Consider the following 24,161-nt stretch of genomic DNA (forward strand, 5'->3'; position numbering starts at 1 on the left):
AGAAATTCAAATCTAGAAAAATCTGAAGTCCAATTCACCCATATCTTCTTTCCTTTTTAAAAAGAATGTCCCGTCTCCAAAAAAGTTACTTTACAAGAATAGTCTTTATTACATGCTTAAATGAACAATCAGTTACACTACCTCATTTACACAATATTAGATCATGTTGTGCTTTCACTTCTTTTCCATAGCATAAACACAACCAATACTGGGGGTAGGAGGCGTATTACAAAAGCACTATTTAAAAAGGGAAGAAGTTTCAGGACTTACTATTAAATCTCACATTTATCTTTTTGCTACATGAACAACATGTAGAAGACATTATTTTTGAAACGAATACTTTTGCAGGAAAATACCTGACTGAAATCTTGACCAAATATTAACTACCACTCAGCTCTTTAACAAATTTCTAATAAAAGACAGAGAACTATACACTTGCAACAGATTTTATAATAGTTTATATTTGCACACAAATTCTGCCACATTGTTCAGCACCACCAAAGTAAAATTCTTAAATCTTTCACTGAAAATGAAAAACCCATCCATCACCTGTTCCCAGTAAAACATTGATTCCTCTACAAAATCAGCTGATTTAGTCAGATAGGAACTGAAGTTTGAGAGATGGTCTTTCCAACTTGTGAATTCATCAAATAAAGACCCTTCTAGGAATATAGTGGGACCAAAGAAAATAAGAAGGCTAAACAGAATGACTACCACAAATAACTGATAAAAGCTCCAGGGAATCTTGCTAATGAATGTACCAGTGTCTTGAGGCAAAGAAAGTTTATCCACATCTACTAATTTTATGTCTTCCCACTGACTGGTATCAAAGTTCTTCATTAAAGGGCTTGTGGGCAAATTAGAAGGAGGTAAAGGAGTTTCCTTGATTACTTTTATTTTCTCTCTGAACTCCTGCATTTGTTGCAGAAATATGATGGGTTCTGACACATCTTTGAAAGCCTCAGCAATGTTAAAGGCCATTCGTTGTTCCTGCAAGATGGTGTTGAGTTTGTTGATCTCTGGGTCATAGGCTTGCATAACTGCAAGTTTCATGGTCTCAAAGTCAGACAGGATTTCATTCTTTTTTTGGTCTAATGTATGTTGTAACTTCTCAAAAAACTCCTTTACTTTATCTGAATCTTTAGTCAGTAACTGTAGAGATTTCCTTTTGCTAGTTTCCAGGGTATCCAAGCGAGAAAGAGCATCTCCTCGACGCCAGGTCTCAAAGCTCTGGAAGAGGGACTCAAAGGCATCTCTTTCCTGAGCATAGGCATCTTCAATAGAACAGAAGACATGCTTGGTGTGGTCACCACGAGTAGCACAGATCCCACAAATAAGCTGCATATCAGTCAGGCAGAAAATGTTGAGAGGCTGCCCTAAGTGTCCTTTGCACACTGGCATTTTGGGAGAGATCTTGATCTTGTTATACTTCTCCACAATACCCTTCAGGGAGTAATTAACCTGAAGGCTATTAACTCCAGTAGCTGAAGTTTCCTTACGGCATGTAGGGCACTTGAATGGAGAGGATCTCCACAGGGAATTCCGCACAGTCCCCTCTAAGATCCCTTCTAAGCATTTTTTGCAAAAGTTGTGTGAGCAGGGCAAAACTCGAGGATCATCAAACAGACTGCAACAAATTGGGCATGTGAGATCTTCTTCAAGCAGCTCCATCACATCCTACCACAGAGAAAGAAATATTTTACTCCAGTAATCCCCTCCACTCAGACTATGTAATAATCAGAAGAAACCATCTTCAGAAGCATTAAAAAATGATCTCTCACAGAAATAACCAGGCAAACAAAGGAAAATGAGTGAGAAATTTGGGAAGGGAATGCACACCAAAGCAGATTTAATCTGCTGGGACTAGAACACACTCCTTATTAGCAGGACTCCCTGTACACAAGGCCTTTGTGTGGGCTTTCCAACAACAGTCTTTGGCTGAGATAGGGTTAGGTCTAGGACAACTGCAAGTTAAGCCAGCAGGACCCAACTGATTGTTTTAAAACAGAAAGCTGACTACTAGCTGTCAGAAACAAAGCTACTCAGTGTCTGAATAGAATGAGCTCTTTAATCTGGGCCCACAATTATAAAATGGTATGCTATTTAAAAGAAAGAAGCACAGAAATATAAATTCAAGCATGCATCTCGTGCAGGCTTTTATTAAAATTTGGCAAATTTTTCTATTTCAGAGGCAAGATTATAATTACTTAAATTGTAAGTAAAAACATGAGAGTTGCAATTCATCCTTCAGAGAATTAAATGACGTTTTCTTTTATACCACCACAACTGTCTAATGTGCATCAATTCTCAAAATGTGAGCAGAAATCTGGTGTTCCTAAGACTCTGTTCAAGTCATTTGTGAAGGTCAATACTTTTTTCACAATAATACTGAGATGATATTTGCTTTTGGCACCATGTTGACAATTGTACTATAAAAGTAATGGTGAGTAGACACTGCTGGAGGCTTAGTGGAAATCAAACAAGGTAAAAGGCAGTACCAAACTGTACTACCAGTTATTGTACTCTTCATTACCACACACCCATGGTATGGGTGGGAGTAGCCAGCTTTATTTAAGAATGATCTTTATGAAGCACCAAAATTACTCATTTTATTAAATCCTGATTAGTGTCTACATACCTTTTCAATATTTTCAGTGACAAAAAAGGAAGTAAAGCATTTCTGCTCTACCCAACAGATATTGTCTGGAGAAAAAGCACTTTCATGATTGAGTCACAATCTGAACCAGCTGCTTTTTTTTATGGAACACAATTTTATTTGAAAAATAAGTGACATACAGGCTATTTAGACTTAGGTAAAGCAGACATCTACTCAGAAATGAACAAAATAAGCCCTTCACTTCAAGGGAAACATGGTATTTCTGGCCAATGATAAAAGTTAAGTTTTTGAATGAAAGTTAGAATTTTGGAAAACATTTTGCCACGTAAGTGCTTACTTCCCATTAATTATTTTCTAATGAAATAAGTGGTAAATTTAACAAGTGTGGGCTTTTACTCTTTTAGGGGGGCCATTACTGTATAATAAAATTTTAACATTTGGAGATCTGCATTACACAATTAACTAATTAGTTCAGATCATCAACGCATGTTACAAATCATAAAAATCAGGTAAAAGATAAAAAGACCAACACCTTCAATAATATGATTTCAGATTCATATTGCAACTTTTTAAGAAATTACCACTTTTGAGTCTTGGTATAGTATCAAAGAAGATCCACAATTATCAGAAAGGGCTATTAAAATATTCTTCCCTTTACCAACACCAATATTTGGCCTTATACTATCTGTGTAAGGCCAAATATGATCTTTGTATATTTCAACCAAAATAACTTATTTTAACAGGTGTAATGCAGGGACAGATAAAAGACTCGTTATAATCTATTAATAACAATTCATTAAAGAGATCCATAAATATGTAAAGCAATGCCACTCTTCTCACAACTTTTGAAAATGTTATTTTTCACAAATTATGTTACATGTAATAGGTTTATCTATATCTATCTATCTATATATATGGATTCTCAGTTTTTAAAGAGTATAGTCATCCAGAGACAAAAAAATATTTGAGATTCCTGATCTAGATACCACTTTTCAGCTCATTTATTGTTTTTAAATGTACATATTAAAACTTCTATCTTTAAAGTTTTAAATCCAAATATAGTGCTGTATCCTCATTCAGCTTACTAAGGAACAAAATTATGTCACATTACCACCAAACTAATAAATAAAAGAGGGTCTAATAATCTACAGATCATCTTATAATGAAAAATAAGTAAATAAATTTTAGCAGTAATTTTAAGTCACAATCAGAGCTATAATCTAGAAGATAAATTGTATTTAAAAGATTAGTTGAGGGGCGCCTGGGTGGCTCAGTGGGTTAAAGCCTCTGCCTTCGGCTCGGGTCATGATCTCAGGGTCCTGGGATCGAGCCCCACATCGGGCTCTCTGCTCGGCAGGGAGGCTGCTTCTTCCCTCTCTCTCTGCCTGCCTCTCTGCCTACTTGTGATCTCTATCAAATAAATAAATAAAATATTAAAAAAAAAAAAAAAGATTAGTTGAGTTTGGGCACCTGGGTGGCTCAGTGGGTTAAAGCCTCTGCCTTCAGCTCAGGTCATGATCTCAGGGTCCTGGGATCGAACCCTGCATCGGGCTCTCTGCTCAGCGGGGAGCCTGCTTCCCTTCCTCTCTCTCTCTGCCTGCCTCTCTGCCTACTTGTGATGTCTGTCAAATAAATAAATAAATAAATAAATAATCTTAAAAAAAAAAAATTAGCTGAGTTTGCGAGGATAATTAATTTAGGGCTTTACATTAAGTTTTGAGAGACAGATGTATAATAAATTGTAATAAAATTATATGCAGAATTAAAACAAAGAATATTCTGTCAAATTTAATGTCAAAAGGCAAAAATATGTGATGAGCTTATTTTTCAGAACAATCTTTTGTGACATAAGAAATCATAAGACCTTTTAAAAGCATTGGGAGGAGAATGGCTATACAGACTGGATGGAGTTAGTGTTCTAAGAGAGTTATCAAGCAGTTATAAAACATTCTGCCTCTGGGGATGCCTGGGCGGGTCTGTTAGTTAAGTGTCTTCCTTCAGCTCAGGTCAAGATCCTAGGGTCTTGGAATTGAACCCTGTATCAAGCCCCACATCAGGCTCCCGGCTCAGTAGAGTCTGCCTCTCCTTCTCCCTCTGCTGCTGCCCGTACTTGTGCTTGCTCGCTCTCTGTCAAATAAACAAAATTTTAAAATTCTGACTCTAGAACAGAGAAAGAAAACATTTGCTGATCTTGCTACCTTAGTTGTTTTATATTTTTATCATCTCCACTGTTCTCTTCTTTCACCTAAGAATTCCATGCTAAAACTATAGAGTTTGGAGAAGGAAGTAGAAACAGTAAAGTAACAGGGGGCTAAAGTAAACTCATTTACTCATTCTTGCAAGGTTAATATTCCCATAGAATTTTATACAATCATATTAAATAAATAAGAGGAAAAATAAAGAATACCAAGTGGTTGGGATGCAGTGGGGAAAAAATGGGCACCCAAGGCAAACAGAAACTTTGAGGAAAACTAAAAAAGATACTGCAATAGGGGCCAGAAAGAATTTCAAGGCAATCAAGTATGAAAAAATAAACAGGAAAATGTCATACATAGAAAAATTTATTAGTAAACAGTCATCCCAAAGCCATAATCACCTTATAGCTCTGAAAATTAATCAGAGGAAAAGAGCAAAAAAACCACTTAGAAAGCCCCTTTTCTAAAAATCTGCATCAAGGGCCACCTGGGTGGTTCAGTTGCTTAAGCAACTGACCCTTGATTTCTGCTCAGATCATGATCTCAAGAGTCCTGAGATCAAGACCCCCATGAGGATCCTTGCTCAGTAGGAAGTCTTTTTGTCTCCCTCTTCCTCTGCTCCTCTGCCCCTCCTCTAGCATTCTTTCACTCTCAAATCTTTTTATTTTATTTTATTTTTGACAGAGACAGACAGTGAGAGAGGGAATACAAGCAGGGGAAGCAGGAGAGGGAGAGGCATGCTTCCCTCGGAGCAGGGAGCCCGATGTGGGGCTCGATCCCAGGACGCTGGGATCATGACCCTAGCCGAAGGCAGGCACTTAACGACTAAACCACCCAGGCACCCCTCAAATCTTTTTTAAAAAATAAAAATTACATCAAAATTCTGGTGGATCCAGATGCAGCTTACAAATTTTGGTTTATAATTTAAAGATTCTTACTTCTGTTGACTTTAAAGCTAAACATTTTCTTTTCTTTATACTCAAAACTTTCTCTGTGAAATTAATGTGACCACTCCCACAGCCAACTTTTAGAGAAAACTGAAACAGCCGAATCCAAAAAACCATAGAAAGTTTGTTGCCTCAAAAGTTTTTAAGGAAAATATGTCACTAATAAGGTTTTTAGGCTCACTAAGTGAAGAGTATACTTTGCAATAAAGGAACTTAGAGATTCTTTTCTTAAAGTGTGGCTAACGGGGGTATGGAGACGGTGGTTGAGTTATGGACATTGGGGAGGATATGTGCTATGGTGAGTGCTGTGAAATATGTAAGCCTGACAATTCACAGACCTGTACCCCTGGGGCAAATAATACATTATATGTTAACAAAAATAAAAAAATTTTTTTAAGTATGGCTAACATAAAAATCTGAAGAAGTCAATAAAACATACTCTTTGTAGGTACTAAGGTACATATCCCCTTTTCTATAGCTAATTTTCCTTACCAGTATAGAAGTCAAGAAACTATGTAAACAAAATTATTCCTCTCCAGTAATAAAATTTCAACTTAAGCACTGTCAAGTTCAGTGTACAACAGCAAACACATTTCCAAGATTCTTTTTTTCCTTTGAATGTGTTTCTGAAAACCAAGAAAGTCTAAATTTTGAAGCACAGAAACCCATTTTACCCACTAATTAGAAATTTCCCAAGTTTTATACCAACCAAGTAGCAAATATATAATTATCTACCACCTCTCATTTTCAACCTCATTTTCCTGCCATATGTGTATTTTTAAATATACTTTTAATTTACATACAATAAAATTCACTCTTTGGTATACAATTCTGTGAGTTTTGAAAAATGCATGATTGTATAACACCACCACAGATTTATTTTTAGGCAAATATTCATGATAGCTGCACTCAAGGAAGACTATGAAAACTCTTCTACCTTGAGTGGGTATATAGCAACAAGTCTCTACAAATGAAAATTGAAACATGATAACCAGAATATTAAAAATGGAAAAGTCAATACTTAAAAAGGGAAGTAGTCTTAAAATAAAAAGCAAAACCTATATATGTGTATTAGAATTCTCTCTCCTAGAAGTCCCTTGCTTTTAAATGATCAACTCAAAGACTATAATGCAAAAGGTGCTCATTTGTTCACTCAAAGTTAATTTTAATAAAAAAAACTAGTCAAACTTCCCTATTAAGCCATTGAATTTAATAGTAAGAATATAAAGTTGTTCAAGATATTACCCATTATTTCCTTCCAAATCCCATTAGAGAACAAAAAGAAAAGTTAATAATACTTTGTATCTTAAGGATTTAAATCAAATTTCCATCCTGCTTTGAGGCCTCTCTGGATTCAGGAATTCAAAAGTAGATACCTAATAAGAAACATAACAGGGGCGCCTGGGAGGCTCAGAGGGTTAAGCCTCTGCCTTTGGCTCAAGTCATGATCCCAGGGTCCTGGGAATAGAGCCCTACATACAGCTCTCTGCCTACCTCTCTGCCTACTTATGATTTCTGTGTGTTAAACAAGTAAAAATCAAGAAGAAAAAAAAAAGAAACTACATAGCAAATATTGAAACATACCTCATAGACAAAATTAAATTATGCAAACCTCTACTAAACTGGGAGCCATCCATCTTTCCTGAAGCAATGCTTGGAATAAAAGGATTGCTTTCTTTAAAGCATTTCCTCTCAGCATATTAATTTCTTTTCAAGTAGTTTACTGTATTCTGCTAGTATGAGATCCACTAGTAATGCTTTCTTGAAACTTAGGGTCAAGTTACTGAATCTAGATAGAGGATGTAAGGATATTTATTGTAGTATTTTAAAAATTTTCTGTATATTTGAAAATTTTCACAAAAAATTCTTTTCTTCTTTAGGAAAAAACTAAAAAGGGAGACCAATTATAAGAAAACCATACTGAACTTAAAAAGCAAAACTTCAGAAGCATTAGCTAAGTATGATAAGCTTTAAAGAGCTTGATCTGCTACAGTATTGTTTTCTTTTATAAAATAAAAAAATGTATTAAAAGAATCTCAATCCAGGTCTGTGAGGCTGACATACTCATCTGATCTTAGACACTGGCCTTTGACAAACCACAGACATACTGCAGTTTCTCTCCTCATTATACAATTGTTTTGAAAGTCAATAATGTATGAAAATTATTTACAAAATATTTAAGTGTTCTGTATCGATGTGTTATTACACTTTATTTTGGCTTTTAGAGACTGTTCCATAACTTACATGATCAAAACAGGATAAAGTGAGTTGAAGAATCTCAAAAAAGGATTATGGAAGATAGAGTGTCTAAAATAGCCTGTCTAATTCTTATGCAGCTCCTGCAAACACAACATAAAAGTTACTTATATGTCAATGTAAGACAGTAAGAAACTTCCGTTTTTTGGCATTATCCCAGAATTAGTAGTTTCTAGGGTATTTCTAGTAGTAAAACGTTTTAGACTATGGTAACATTCTCGGAAACATAAAAACCAGGTCATTATCCTTACTACTTAATCCAGACCACTCAAAAAAATGTGTTTAAAAAAAAAAAAAAGTGTTTTTTTTCCTTTCCTTCATTCTCTTTTCTGAACCACAATTTTGCCTTGACTTTCCTTTGTTTATTTATTCTCTTAACTCATCATACTGCCCATGTCAAGGTGTATAGTCTTTTGATTTCCTCCTATTCTTTCCTTATCCCCTACCTGCCCCTTTACCTTACTTATCTTTCTTCCCCCCTTTTTTTCCCTTATGTCTCTTGATAATTATCCCAGCTATTATTCCACAGCATTATGTCAATAGGATTTTAGGACAATAGCTCCATCAGATATCCCTATCCCACCTCTGCACAAATGTCAAGAAATCTGGGGGAGGATGTCTGGCTGGCTTGGTCAGTAGAGCATGCATCCTTGATCTCAGGATCATAAATTTGAGCCCCATGTTGGATGGAGAGGTTATTTAAAAATTTTTTTAATTTAGCAACAAAAAATCCCTACAGAAGTCTGTGTGATTTCCACACGGTGTTGAAGGCTATTCTCTCCCACCCATTTTAGGGCACTGGAAATCCATTTGAGTAAGTCTGAATTTGAGGAAAACATATATATAGACTAAGTTTTTTTCCTGCTCTGGTACCAAACAGATTCAGATCTTTACCTTTACCTGTGAAAGAGTCCCAGTTAAGCTGGAACTAATGACTTCTGGAAAGGTCAAACCAGAAATGTCTGGTCTCTTTTCCCCTAAATAAATACAAGCGAGTTTAATTAAGATAGAAAATTTTTACCCCTAAAACAACTTCTTATTTTACGACTATAAATTTGGCAATCATTATTGGTTGGTATCTAATAAAAAGTCTCCATCATCTAAATCTGTATTTCAGGTTAATGCCAGCTTTCAGAAGTACTATCAAAGTCTATCATTTGGTAGGTAGCTAGCTGGATTCATCTAGATAACTGAGGTTACTTATATATAATACCGTAGAGGGGAAAAGAGGCATTTTGTAGATATATATAAGCACTACTTACCAACTAATAAGAACTTACTTCTGAGATGCCTGTTGGAAATGTAATTAGTTTAAACAAAGGTCCTTTTGCTCAGTGTAGAATTATGTATACATCTCATTCTAAAGTAAATGTGGGCTACGGGCTACAGAATATATCAAGGAGAAAGCCAATTGTGCTAAACTTGAGCAATTTTTAGGTTAGCTATATTATATATACTATGTTGGCACTCCTCGCTCATATTCAATACCACAAATATGCAGGGTGAATAAAAAAGCTCCTAATAGAGTTACAATGAGGAACCTGGCTATTGCAGTAGAATATACTTGTGGCACTAATGACACAGGAAAAACAATAATTTAAACTGTTAACAAAAAATTTGCAGTTCAACTCTTCCTTAGTAGTATGTCTTCATCTATAATGGAAATGAATTTATTTTTTAAAAGTTAATAGGAAATTGCTTTATAGAAGGCTTAATGGATTCTGTATGTCAGAGGATGCCTGTATTTGGTTAACTATTATGAGAAGTGGGGATAGCACTCTATTCTTCAGTACCATTCTAGTATCCAGAGTTCAAGGCCAAGGTAATGAAGATGGCAGTGTTTTTGTTGAGTAACAAGAATGAATAATCCAATGACCTAATGATATTTAAAAAGATAAAAATATAAGCCAAAACTCAATTCCTGCCCTAAATTCAGAAGTATAGCACATTTATAAAGATATTATTCCTGTAAAAGGTATGATAAATGCCTTATAAAAAGGACACAGAAAGTTGACACCATACTGAAGTTAGAGAGGTTATCCAAGCAACCAACTTTTATGTTTTTCTTAAACTAGAAAAGTAACTTGTGAGTATAGAAAATTCAGAAAATACAGGGGAGAAATCACCTATAATCACATCAGCAAGGAATAACCATTATTATTTATTTTTTCCAATCTTGTGTGTGTTGTGTTTGTGTACATACCTATTTTAACAAAACTGGTAGCTTCACACTATTTTGTATCCACCATTTTTCACTTTATTACATATATTTTACCTATTGTTACATATTCTTCTAAAATGTGATAGTCCATCTTACGGATATGCTCTTACTGGCTATAAGTCTTTTTGGGTTATAACATTTAAATGAACATCTTGCAGAAAAGGTCTACAGCTCTGATTATTTCCTTAGATGGTTCCTTTAAGTGTACTGTTAGGCATGTCAATGAGAAGAATTTTAGGACCTTGAAAAGATTACCAGGTTTCTCTCAAGAACACGTATACCAGTTTATGAACTCTAACTAATGATGTATGAGTGCCCTACTTCTCCATGCAGTTCCTGATCTTACAACAGAACCTACTTTTATAGTTTAGTTAAAAAAAAAAAAAAAAAAAAAAAAAGAATAAGGCATACATTTTTACCATACCTACCCAAATTTAAAATATAAAACAGTTTGGGGCGCCTGGGTGGCTCAGCGGGTTAAAGCCTCTGCTTTTGGCTCAGGTCATGATCCCAGGATCCTGGGATCAAGCCCCACATCGGGCTCTGCTCAGCAAAGAGCCTGCTTTCCTTCCTCTCTCTCTGCCTGCCTCTCTACCTACCTGTGATCTCTATCAAATGAATTAAAAAAAAAAAAACAAAATTAAAATATAAAACAGTTTAAGGCAGTTAATATGTATTTAGGATTACCAATATGTATAGGGAATATATGGTAATAAAAGTTATGGAGTAGGAATAAAAGAGAAGTACTGGGTCTAGGGGTGCCTGGGTGGCCCAGTGGGTTAAAGTTTTGCCTTTAGCTCAGGTCATGGTCCCAGGGTCCTGGGATGGAGCCCCCCATCGGGCTCTGTGCTCAGCTGGGAGCCTGCTTCCCTTCCTGTCTGCCTGCCTCTCTGCCTACTTGTGATCTCTGTCTATCAAATAAATAAATAAAATATTAAAAAAAAAAAAAAGTACTGGGTCTAAAAGTATCTTAGAGACTCCCTAGAAAAGACCTAACTTTATAACTGAAAAAACTGAACCCCCCTGCTCCAAAAATGGAGCTTTCCCAATTATACACAGCAAGCTAGGCATAGGACCTGAGTTTCCCAATTCTTAGGCTTTTAGCACGATCCAGAAAGTGGATCAAAAATTCAGTGTTCTCTTGGGGTGCCTCGGTGGCTCAGTGGGTTAAAGCCTCTGCCTTCGGCTCAGGTCATGATCCCAGGGACCTGGGATCGAGCCCCGCATCGGGCTCTCTGCTCAGCGGGGAGCCTGCTTCCCCCTCTCTCTCTGCCTGCCTCTCTGCCTGCTTGTGATCTCTGTCTGTCAAATAAATAAATAAAATCTTTAAAAAAAAAAAAAAATTCAGTGTTCTCATAAAATGGAGAAGTTTAATCATGGCTCTCTAAATCCCTTCTAAAATTTTATGATTTTTACAAACTAGGCTATAACAGGCTCTCTAGTAGAGGAAATAGAGCACTGAACCTGTCTCTGAATATCTAACTTTAAGCAAGAGTTTTAGCCTCCATAGAATGAGGATTTTTACATTATCGACCTCATCCTCATCATAGAAGATTAAGTAATGAGTGCCAGTTTTGTAAATTGCTAAACTATATAAATATAAGATGGATGGATTACAGTTGTGAACAAATACACAAAATGCAAGTTCACATTTAAAGTGTTATTTTAGAGCATGAGTATATTAACCAAGAAAGGTCCTGAAAGAACTGGACTCTTGAACTACAATTTCATGAAAAGTTAAAGCCATTATATAGGATACCACATACAAAGCACTTTCCCAGAAATGGGCATATCTGAACATAGCTGTGGTACAAGTTAAGACCAGGTAACCATAATTACAAGTTAAGACCCGGTATATAAATGTACAGAATGGAAAGAATAACCTGGTGTTATGTAACAACTTACCAGGGAGGCTTAGTATCTCAGCTAGTGCAAAGAAGAAGGTGTTTTTAAGAAAAAGAGAGCCTTAAGAAATGTCTCTTCTCATTGCGTAAGACAGAAATACAACCAGTTAATCAACTGCTCCATCAAGTTCTACCAGGAGTGGCTATGTAAATGAAATTCTGCTTTTAAAATACCTATTGTATAAAAGTCTCTAGAGTTAGAAAACTCAGTATTTGTACAAGTCCTAGCAGCATGGTAGGGGAGAAGGGAAAAAAAACAACTTTTTTGTTTTTTTGGCGCCTAGGTGGCTCAGTGGGTTCAAGCCTCTGCTTTTGGCTCAGGTCACGTTCACGGGGTCCTAGGATCTAGCCCCGCATTGGCCTCTCTGCTAGGCGGGGAGCCTGCTTCCTCCTCTCTCTCTGCCTGTCTCTCAGCCTACTTGTGATCTCTGTCAAATAAATAAATACAATCTTAAAAAAAAAAAATGCTACCGAGGCATCTCTTTTCCTTCTCATTATAAATCTGTGTACTGCAATATTTGTAGAATAACTGCTACATAAAAATTTTCCAAATACTCAATCTATTCTTCTGAGTTTTGAAAAAATATGAAAAGGACAGAGACCACCCATGAGGACCGAACACAGTTGAATTTTGCATGGTTATTCTACACTTAGTTGAATTTTGCATGGTTCTCGGCCTTAAAAAAACTGGGTGCTTTTTTGGTTTTTTTTAATGTAGGGAGAAGTATTGTAGTTTACCTCTGTCCCCTGCGAGCAGGTGTATTCGTCAGGGTCACTATTTCCCAGGACAAAGCAATCAGGTTTGGGTTTTTTTCTCACGTTTTGATCGACAATCGAGACTACTGCAAAGAAAGAACAAAGAAGACAGTAGTATGCATTAATTTACACAGGACCCTTAGTCTTGATCCTCAATTTTTTCAGTCGTCCCCCACAGATAAAGCCAGCGTGCTAGGTAGGACCTGGTGAAAAAGCCAGGAGCATGGCTGGAGATCTTTGTGCAGTACTAAGGAGCTTCCCGGTTAGGGCGCCCTCCCGCGACGCCAAGGCACCTCCCCAGATTCGGTGCCAGAAAGTGGCTGAGCGCTCCGATTTAGGATTCATGGTCGCCTTTTCTTTCGTAGGCGATTTCGAGGCTCTGGCCGTGAAGCCGGGTGTAATCGGTAGCGGAGCAGGTTTTCTGGAGCACAGACACGCTACACCGGCCAGGCGGACGCCCCCTGCACGCCGCTGCAATTCACGCCTCTTCCAGTGCCCAGCTGGCTTCCGCCGTGCATCTGGGAGTGGAGCTCACACTGAGCTCTCCGCCAGCCCCCCACCCACGCAGGTCGCTGTCCTGCCAGGGCAAGTCCCCATCCTCGCAGCAGCCCCGAGGATCACCCCCCCTTCCCTGAGAGGGACCCGGCGGGTACTTATCTCGGACCTCGGGGGCCCCGCCTGGAGCCCTGCGGTCGTCTGTCCTCCACCCGCGGGGAGCACGCGCTACCGGCTGGGCACGGCTGCAAAATGGACTCGCGGTGCAAGCCGTGCCCCGCCCCAGCGCCCTCCCCTCCCGGCACCTCGGCCCGCCTCCTCGGCCGGGCTTCGCCTTTGTTCCGTCTCCCGAGTTTCGCCTTTCCCCGCGGTGGGGGTGGGAGTGGGGAGGGGCAGTGGGTGAGGTGAGGCGGGAGTCCTTCCGGTGTCAACAACCGTCACCAATAACCGGCGCCGCCCGCGGTGCGGCTGGAAGGGGGGAGGGTCCCGGGCTGCTTGGTTTTCTCCCTTGCAGAGGGGCGGCGCAGAGCGCGGTACCGGATCCGGCGGAGCCCGGCCGCTGGGCGCCTGACGGCGTTCGCTAGGACGCGGGCGCTGTGCCTGACGGAGCGCGGGCAACCAGAGGCGGCGCCACCCGGGAAGAAGGCTGGCGCGCAACAAGATGGTTGGGTTTGGATTGTTGTACTTTTTTTTTTGTTCGTTGCATTTTTAGGAACAAAAAAAAAAGCCCAACCCTTCACACCACTTCATCTGCATCTCTCAAGACCTGAAACCCAGCCACAGTGGCTTGGAGGGATGGAGACAGCTTTCTGCCTGACACCCCACAACTCGGGTTGGGTGGGATGGCCATTCCTCTTGGGACCAACGCCCAGGCTCTAGTTAAGGGCTCCTACCAGAGCGCAAAGTAAGGTTAATTATCCTCCTCCCCAACCTTGCATCTAATTTCTTTGGAGGCTTTAGGCTGAATGCTACCGACCCAATTCAATTTAAGATTTTCTTTTAGGAAAAACACCACTGTTCTTTCCTTTGGAGAGAAGGAAGTGTTAGGTCCCCCAATAATGGGTCCGTGATTAAAAGAGCGAGACTGATACAAAGCGAAGGTCAAGCAAAGCTTGATTTCAAGCCAAGCATCAATCAAACCAAAGGTTTGGGGCCACGCCTCTAACAGAGAGGACGACCTCTCTCTGCTTCACAGACTAGCTTTTCCCGGCAAAGACCATGTGGTTGGGCCTGGCCCGCACAGGTGGCCAATGAAATTGTAACACAGAGAAAGCTGCAGTCATGTTAGGTCACATATAAGTGACCAACTGAATTACCATTTACCCTAGTAGATATCTGAACCAGCCTACTTTGGTCAGAATTGGCGCCCAAAAGGTACCCAAAGGGTAGGGCCCATACTCCTTGGTAATTAGGGAGACAGTATGCACCCCCCAACTGATCCCCGCAATAATCCTGTGTCTCCACCTGGCCTGATCCACCCTTGTATTTGGGCTTTGTTACCTGGGACCGTTTTCCCGGACCTGTTTTTAAGGCAGTCGCCTAGGGGAAGGGAGTTAGGGACAGTTTAAGTTTTAAACAACAAAATTATTGTTTAACTGGATGGAAGTGCTCTGGCTAAATAGGTCCTTACAGAAAGAACTTAAAGTTGGCTGTAACTTAAATATTGCTAATGGTTATTCAGTTGCCAATCTGACTCACTGATCTGTATGGGGACTTTGTCTAATATTGAGCACATTAAGCACTTACACTAATGATCTGTTTGGTTCCCAGGAGGATACAAAGATGAAGGAATGGATTCTCCAAAATGTCCAGTCTTGGGGAAAGGGCAACAAGGAGAAAAATCACAAAACATACCCCGGGGCTTGGGTTCACCCCCAGTGGGGAAATCTAGTCTTTGGAAGTAGAATTTCAGGGAGAGGTATTCTAGGCCTACCATACATAGTACTTGGGCTCTGTGACTAATAATGTTTAGTTCAAACTCCATAAAAAGCCCCTCCCCAATTCCCCCTGAGTAAAGTTCCTTGCCATGCTGCTGTCCCTTAAACCCAATTTTGCCTCTGTAGAACAGCTCCTATATGCCAAATAGTCTTCATAAAAAACACTGTGGGATGGGAATTATGATCCCCTTCCTGTAGATGAGTAAATAAATGAAGTGATTTGTTCAAGATAAAAATCAAGAGGCAGAGCCTAGACTCTATAAAGTTAGATTCCAGGTATAGGTTCTTTCTATAGCACCATAACTGTCAACGCCATTGAAAACTGCATCCCAGTAGCCTACTAAAAATTAGTATATTTTTAAACAAACCAAAAAAGTCTGATTTATAAAAGCATTTTAAATACCTAATAGTAAAAATGATGCAACAGTGAAAGGTTATTGACTCATAAACACAAAGTATCCTTAATGTAATTATGTAATACATATTTATATAGTTAGAGCTGTTTGGTGGCAAATACTTATTAATAAACTTCTGGCCAACTCAATGTAAAACATTGGTTAAATCAGCATAGAAACCTTTAGACTTTTAGATTACCAAGAGAACATTATATGGTAAACTCTCAAGTGTAGAAAAATATAGAATAGCCTCTCCCCTCCCATGGCCCTAATAAAACAGCAATGGGAATTGCCACATACAGTATAACTAAAGTAAGAGTAATGGCCCGATTGAAACCTACATCCACAGCTACATCCTTCCTGAAAGTTCACCATGTAACTAGATTTCGTTAGAGATAATATTGAGGGACTGTCAAAATTCTTGTCACACTGGAATTTCCTTCTATTGACTTTTTCAAATAAGTAAACTAACAGCTGAAAATTCAAATTCATCTGTCAGAACAAGAAGAATACGTAGTCTTATTTAAGTTTGTCTTCTGTGGTCTATTACAGGCAGAAATTCTAAAATACATAAGAAATACATGTATATATATTCTTATATTGCTATGTTGATTTCATTCTATTGTTTTTGTCTTGTTCCTTAACAAAGGTAAAAACTGCCAGCTCTCCTTCTACCTACCAAGACATGGGATCAGATATTCCATTACAAAAGGGACAGTGCCAAATTTGGTGTAAACTGTAATGTAAATTGTCGGAGTGGGAACAACTAAATAAGATTGGAGCAAATGTATGCAGGAGAGGAGTGCTGGTGAGCCTCCTCAAACACGTTGAAATATTTTATTATTATTCTGTCCTTCCCAATAGCCAACAAGGTCATCAGTACAAGCCCCAATATTCCCCAAGTAGAATTCCTGGCAATACACGGTACCAATATTGCAAGATGTAGTGAAAACAGCAGAGACTTTAGAATTCGTTCTGCATCCAAACTTCAGCGGTGCCACTTACTAGTTGTTCCAATTACTTAACATCTCTAAGCCTCAGTTTTCTCTTCTGTAAAATGAGAATCATGATTCCCTTATTTATGATAATTATGTGAGAGATGAAGTAATCAACATTGTATCTGACATATAGGAGGTGATTAATAAATGGTCGCTACAGTTACATGGTGGAAGAGAACCATGCTGGTTTGGGATTATAGCTGCCTTGGATTTGTAGATGTGAAGCTCCAGCATAACAATTTTAAGCAGAGCAAAGCTGTCTGTGCAGTAGAGGAAGTTAGGACCATAATTTATGCTTTTCTACACCCAGCCCAGTGTGGGCTTTTAAAAAGCGTATATCCTACCACTTCTATACCCCCTTCCCTTTGCTCAGTTAGAAAGGACAGGAAAAAGGAAAAAAAAAAATCACAATCAGTGGAAGGAAAAACTTAGCAGTTATTTTAAAACTCTATAATGTCAGAGAAATTGATTGAACATCCAAAATAGTCCATTAAAAGGAAAAAAAATCTGGGGTGCCTGGGTGGCTCAGATGGTTAAGCATCTGCCTTCGTTCACTTCAGATCATGATCTCCAGCTCCTGGTATTGAGCTCCATGTCAGGCTCCCAGCTCAGCAGGGAGTCTGCTTTTCCTTCTTCCTCTTCCTCTCCCCTTGTTTGTGCTGTCTGTCTCTCTCTCGCAAATGATATTTTTTAATCTTCAAAAAAATAAAAGGAAAATATCTGTAAATACATATTTATCAGAAAAGACAGAAACTTACTTAAAACTTGATGAAATTAAAGGTGTTAGCCCCTGGTTTGAAGAAAATTCCAGATTCCATATATTTCAGTTGCACAGTGAAGTTCACGCATTAAATGGAGCAAATAGCAAAGTCAGTTGGCTTCTGAAGAGAATGACACACTACAGCAGCAGTAAGCTTGGGCTTTTGTTGTGCTGTTTCTGGAGATGGAAAGAAAAAAATGTAAGAATAAAATGTCAGAAGTAATTAAGATGATACTAGCATGTACTTATTATATACTCAGGATTGTGCTAGGCACCATAGGCACTAATCAAGGAATTTCCCATTTGGGAGAAGAGACAAGTCTTAAAAACAGGAACTAGTTCGGTAACAGTCCATGAGAGTGGCTATTTAAAAGCCAGCATGAGTGTTAAAGATAAGATTAGAGGAAGGCATCAGAAACATTAGGGAAATTTTCACAAGGGAAGTGGGAGTCAAATGGAACATTTTAAAGATCATAGGGTTTGGGGTACCTGGCTGGCTCAGTCAGTAGAACATGGGACTCCTGATTTCACCGTTTTGAGTTCAAGCCCCACCTGGAGTGTGGAGCCTACTGAATAAATAAATAAAGGAGCAAGCAAACCAACCAACCATAGGATTTGAAGATGAAAAAGTGCAACATTGAAGTGAGGAACACAGCTCAGGGTTAGAATGAGCTTCGCTAATACTGAGTCAGTGAAGAGCATGGCCTGGTTTGAAAATAAAGTTTGAGGTCAAAGCATGGAATATTTTGAATGCCAGAATAAAGAGCTGAACTTTATTCTGTAGAAAATGGGAGCCACTGAATAATTATTTATGTGGCACTAATAAGATGAAAGAATTTTAGGAAGATTAATCTGATTATAGGATCCAAGATTTAAGGAAGAAGAAATTTAATACTTTTGAGGTTTGTTATTGAAAATTATAGATCTTCAAAAATGCAATAATGTATATAAAGGACAGCATATATGGGTAAGTCCTACTGAACCATTTAATACCAAATAATTATTCATTAAGTTCTTAACTTGTAAGTAAAATACAATATAGAAAGAATTAACTATGACACATATTTTCCTAAAATCCTATGAGAAAATTATATTCGTGTTTATGTATATCGATTTATTTATTCATCAATCATATCCATAACTTATTTTTCTATAATCTTAACTACATTTGTGACTAATACATTACTACATTGCTTAGCTACATTTGAAAGTGTGTCTCACTAGAGCTTTAAAAAGCACTACATATATATACTCAAATGTACTGCTCTGTTTTGATATTTTAATAATGATTAATTACATTCAATTATGTTAACTAATTTTTTTTCTGAATTTAATTCCCATTCATGTAGAATTTTATTCTTGATGAAGAGTAACTTTGTGAGAGCCTTGAGAATTTTTAATTCTGTTAAGCTACATATACTATCTATTTACAGTTGTTTAGGAACTAAATTTGTAGAAACTTTATTTTGGAATCTTTCTGTTGAGTTCATTAATCATTATGTGCTCTGTTTTTATCTTGGAAAACATCAGTTTTGATAATAAAGCCTTATAATTACAACTTAGAAAATGACTTTCATCCTGTTCTATGGGACATTTTTCAGAATACTGCTTCCACAAATAAAGATACAGCAGGGGTGGGGTTCTGCGGTGTTTCAATAGCTGATTCCTGGACCTTCAACAGTCTATCTTAAATAAAGGCAATAGTACATTTCATAGAGCTTTGGTTCTAAAGACCTAGATTTATCAGATACCTATCTTTACAGCACTGCAGAAGAAATACATGCTTCATGGTTTTTGATGTGAGCCCACTTGAGTCTCTCTGATATTAAAGCATGTGGTAATAAATACCTTGTCAAAAATGTGTTTATCTTATACTTGTCTTGTTTATTACATCATGCTGGTTGTTGCTAGAATGAGGTGGGGTCTCTAGGAGCTCGTGCTGGATCTAACCCAGCCACACCCACTCCCAATCAGGCAAAAGACACAATTCAGAGGATGCATGGGACTTCTTTTTTTTTTTTTTTAAAGATTTTATTTATTTATTTGACAGAAATCACAAGTACACTGAGAGGCAGGCAGAGAGAGAGAGAGGGAAGCAGGCTCCCTGCTGAGCAGAGAGCCCAATGAGGGACTCGATCCCAGGACCCTGAGATCATGACCTGAGCCGAAGGCAGCGGCTTAACCCACTGAGCATGGGACTTCTTAAACAGACTTTGCAGAAGTTCACTACTTCAGTTCCTCATTTTCCTTGATCTCTTAGCCATACTCAACTGCGTCCTTCTTAAAAGGCCTTCTTTTCCTGGACTATAGTAAGGTCTTGTTCATTCCTGGCTTTTCCTTTCCCAACTCAGGAACACTTGCTGGGTCATTGTCTTCTACCCAGCATTCATATTCTGGAATTCTTTGAAGATGCTGCTGTTTCAGAACTCTTTCAGGAATTCAGTCACCATTTAGTGAACTCACATTCCGTGTAAAGCAGGGATCACAAATCGATAGCCTGTAGTCATACCATTTATTTTTCTTTTTTAAAGATTTTATTTTTAAGTAATCTCTCCACCCAGCATGGGGCTCAAACTTAACAGCCCCACTATTAAGAGCTCCATGCTCCACTGACTGAGCCAGCCAGGGGCACCCCCATCATACCATTTGTAGATGACAAAAACTGTTTGAATTTAAATACTTCAGCAGAAGCATGCTTCTTCCTCTCCCACAACCTTTCTTCTCTGTAGGCAGTTGAATTCGCTCTCTGTTGCCCAAGGCTTGAGCTCCTTCCGGCTGGCTTCAGGGTTTCTCCCCCCAGAAGTGTACCCTCCCCCTGCCACCAAACCCCACATCCCCACCCTAGTCCCCCAACTCCTGCACCGCTGACACATCCAAAGTTAGCTTTCCAAAATCTTCCAGGCCTGGGGCAGATCCCTCTGAATTCTGTCCTCTACTCTTCTTCCATTGCACACACTGCAGTTAATTTTTTCTTTTTCTTTTTTTTTTTTTTAAAGATTTTATTTATTATTCGACAGACAGAGATCACAAGTAGGCAGAGAGGCAGGCAGAGAGAGAGAGGAAAGCAGACTCCCTGTTGAGCAGAGAGCCCGATGTGGGGCTTTATCCCAGGACCCTGGGATCATGACCTGAGCTGAAGGCAGAGGCTTAACCCACTGAGCCACCCAGGCACCCCTGCAGTTAATTTTTATATATTAACTTGTATGATTATTTGAATAATGTTTGTCTCCCTGTGACTGGAAACTCTAAGAGCAGGGACCATGTGTTTTGTGTGTGTGTGTGTGTGTGTGTGTGTGTGTGTCGATGCTCCCTTGTCATTGCATTCCTAGCACCTAACCCAGTGATCATAAATTTTTTTATGAATGTTTCAGGGAAGTAAGAATTCTCTCTTTCAAAGGCTACGGATGCATTTCAACCTTCTAGAAATGAGCTGTTGAGACCAGCCAAAAAGGTAATGTACTTTGAATTGTATTCACTTAAAATAGGAACTTTAATCCATTTTATTTGCTCAAAACAGTGTCTTCCCCCCTTCATTTGCAAAGCAGTTTTTTAGACTCCTCCTACAGTTTCCAAGATGGGTCAACAGTCTTCACAATTTCACAGCATAACTTGTCTCTGAAAATAAGGGTAGTTTCTTGAACAGTACAGAGAACGCCCATAAAAAATTGAGAACCTTCTTTTTTTTTTTCTTTTTTTAAGATTTTATTTATTTATTTGAGAGAGAGACAGTGAGAGAGAACATGAGCGAGGAGAAGGTCAGAGGGAGAAGCAGACACCCCATGGAGCTGGGAGCCTGATGCGGGACTCGATCCCGGGACTCCGGGATCATGACCTGAGCCGAAGGCAGTCGTCCAACCAACTGAGCCACCCAAGCGCCCCCAGAGAACCTTCTTTCTACACATAAAAGTTAAGCACTACATCATAAAAAAAGACTTAATAATATAATTCAGTAAAAATGTACAACTATTCATGTTTAAAACATAATATAGTCATCATAGCACACAACTATTAAAAAAGATAAGCTGGAGGAGCCTGAATGGCTCTGTTTGTTAAGCAGCTGCCTTCGGCTCAGGTCATGTTCCCAAGGTCTTGCGACTGAGCCCAGATCCTGCTCCCTGCTCAGTGGGGAGTCCGCTTCTCCCTCTGCTGCTCCCCCTGCTTTTGCACAGGCCACAAGTGCCTGCGGGCTCTCTCTCAGATAAATAATAAGCAAAATCTTTAAAAAATAAAATGATTTTTTAAAAATAAAATAAAGCTGTATATTTGTCAATGGGATATGTATAAGATTTAGTAAGTCAAAAATCAAGTTAAATACAATAGGTATGATTCCAATTTTGAGAAGAAATGTAATTGGTAGAATATGGATAGAAAAAAAATTAGGAGGAACATACACCAACTTATTAATTTGAGGGTATAACTTTGGAGATTTTCAGTGTTTGTGTTTTATATTATTACAATTCTCTTGTATTTTTACATTGAGCATCTATTACTTTTGTAAAGAAGAGAAAAATTTGTAAAAGAAAAAGACACTCAATTAGAACAAACTCTTCCAACTGAATAACGAGTTAGAAAAACAGGCCAAATACATGAAACACAGGACATTAAAAAAGGAAATACAAATGACTGATAGGCATGAGGGAAAAAATTTCATTCTCAATGATAATCAAAGAAATACCAAGCAAGCATTGATACAGTCCTTTTCAGTTCATTAAATTAGCAGAGATTTAAAACATAATGACCAATAGTCCAGCATGAGGGAGACAGTCCATCTTGCTTGCTGCTGGAAACCAACCTAGGTGGATACAACCTTTTTAGATGACAACTTGGTAATCTGTATAAAAAACATTCAAAAATTATACATACTTAATTCAATTTCTAGGAATTTATCCTAGGAAAATAATCATAAACACTACAATTTATATACCAAGGATATTTGTTACACAGCTATCAGGGAAAAATTAGAATTATTGCTATTATCCACCAAAAGAATATGAATTAAATGAATCCTGGTATATTCATACAAAATAATAATATGTAGCCTTTTTTTTTAAGATTTTATTTATTTATTAAGTAGGCAGAGAGATAGGCAGAGAGAGGAGGAAGCAGGATCCCCGCAGAGCAGAGAGCCCGATGTGGGGCTCGAACCCAGGGCCCTGGGATCATGACCTGAGCCGAAGGCAGAGGCTTAACCCACTGAGCCATTCAGGCGCCCAATATGTAACCATTTTAAAATCATATTTTAGAAGACCATTTAACAACTCAAAAAATTCATATCTTTGGGGCGCCTGGGTGGCTCAGTGGGTTAAGCCGCTGCCTTCGGCTCAGGTCATGATCTCGGAGTCCTGGGATCGAGTCCCGCATCGGGCTCTCTGCTCAGCAGAGAGCCTGCTTCCCTCTCTCTCTCTGCCTGCCTCTCCATCTACTTGTGATTTCTCTCTGTCAAATAAATAAATAAAATCTTTAAAAAAAAATTCATATCTTTTATAAGTGAAGAAAAAGCAAATTTCAAAAGTATATATGGGGCGCCTGGGTGGCTCAGTGGGTTAAAGCCTTAGCGGGGAGCCTGCTTCCTCCTCTCTCTCTCTGCCTGCCTCTCTGCCTACTTGTGATCTCTCTCTGTCAAATAAATAAATAAAATCTTAAAAAAAAAAAAATAGAAATAACCCACGTGTCTGTGAACTGATGGATGGATAAGCAAAATGTCCTATGCCTATTCAATGGACTATTATTCAGCCATATAGAGGAGGATACAGATTCATGCTACAACATGGATGAAACTTGATTACATTATGCTAAAAGTAAAAGGAGTTTGTCAAAGAGGCCACCTGTTGTAGGAGTCCTTGTCCAGAATAAGCAAAATCATAAAAATGGAAGGTTGGTTACTGATTACCAGGGACTGGGGAGAGGGAAAAATGATGAGTGACTGCCAATGAACACAGGGTTCCTTTGGGGAATGATGAAATAATTCTGGAATTAGATAGTGGTGATGGTTTGCACACAACCTTGTGAATATACTAAAACCCACTGAATTTTAATGCTTTAAAAGGGAGCGTTATTATGGTATATGAATCATATCTCAGTTTTTAAGTGTGGAAAAAATTTGGTGGCCTATCAAAGTTCTCTGGAAAAGAGAAATAGCATTTTAAGCAAATGCTACTTTATAAACATAACCTACCAAGTGGTAAGTGCAGTGGTGGAGGGGTGGGAACAGAGGGAAAGCACCTGGGGGTTAGAGGAGACCTCCATTAAAATGGAGATTCTCGGGGCGCCTGGGTGGCTCAGTGGTTAGGGCCTCTGCCTTCGGCTGGGGTCATGGTCTCAGGGTCCTGGGATCAAGCCCTGCATGGGGCTCTCTGCTCGGCAGGGAGCCTGCTTCCCCCTCTCTCTCTGCCTGCCTCTCTGCCTACTTGTGATCTCTGTCTGTCAAATAAATAAATAAAAATCTTAAAAACAAACAAACAAACAAACAAACAAACGGAGATTCTCAAACTTTTTGCAAATAATAAATAAAATTACTAATTCATTTAAAAACAGCAGTAATGGCCCATTGTATCACTCAGTTCTCTCAATAATGACATTTTACATAACTGCAAGACATTCTCAAAACCAAGACCTTCATATTGGCATAATTCTGCTGACTACAGACATTATTCACTTTTACCAAATCTTGCAGGCACTCA

General features: G+C 38.6%; 2 protein-coding genes across 9 annotated transcripts in view; one reads left to right on the plus strand and one right to left on the minus strand.

The window, feature by feature from the left end:
• Positions 1-19,048, plus strand: part of LOC309849226 (uncharacterized protein) — a 125,332-nt gene extending 106,284 nt beyond the window's left edge. For all 7 annotated transcript variants that reach the window (XR_014303550.1, XR_014303551.1, XR_014303574.1 and 4 more), the window contains one exon: positions 13,262-19,048. The gene's annotated coding sequence lies outside the window, so the exon portion shown is untranslated. The remainder of the gene's footprint in view (positions 1-13,261) is intronic.
• Positions 86-17,571, minus strand: TRIM13 (tripartite motif containing 13). 2 transcript variants are annotated; one of them, XM_082701545.1, is made up of 3 exons: positions 17,480-17,571; positions 12,879-12,982; positions 86-1,677 (listed from the first exon to the last, which is right to left on the minus strand). In XM_082701545.1, exon 3 carries the CDS (start codon positions 1,669-1,671, stop codon positions 448-450), a length of 1,224 nt encoding a protein of 407 aa, XP_082557671.1. In that variant the 5' UTR covers positions 1,672-1,677; positions 12,879-12,982; positions 17,480-17,571; the 3' UTR covers positions 86-447. The 2 variants fall into 2 exon arrangements, with proteins under 2 accessions (XP_082557671.1, XP_082557672.1); XM_082701546.1 differs by lacking the exon at positions 17,480-17,571 and adding an exon at positions 13,561-13,682.
• Positions 19,049-24,161: the final 5,113 nt, after the last annotated feature.

Source organism: Mustela nivalis (assembly GCF_964662115.1).
Source record: "Mustela nivalis genome assembly, chromosome: 15".
Lineage (NCBI taxonomy): Eukaryota > Metazoa > Chordata > Mammalia > Carnivora > Mustelidae > Mustela > Mustela nivalis.

What these genes read in the sequence shown, in the direction of transcription:
- TRIM13 (XM_082701545.1), bottom strand. Translation starts at nt 1,671, where the DNA reads ATGGAGCTGCTTGAAGAAGATCTCACATGCCCAATTTGTTGCAGTCTG.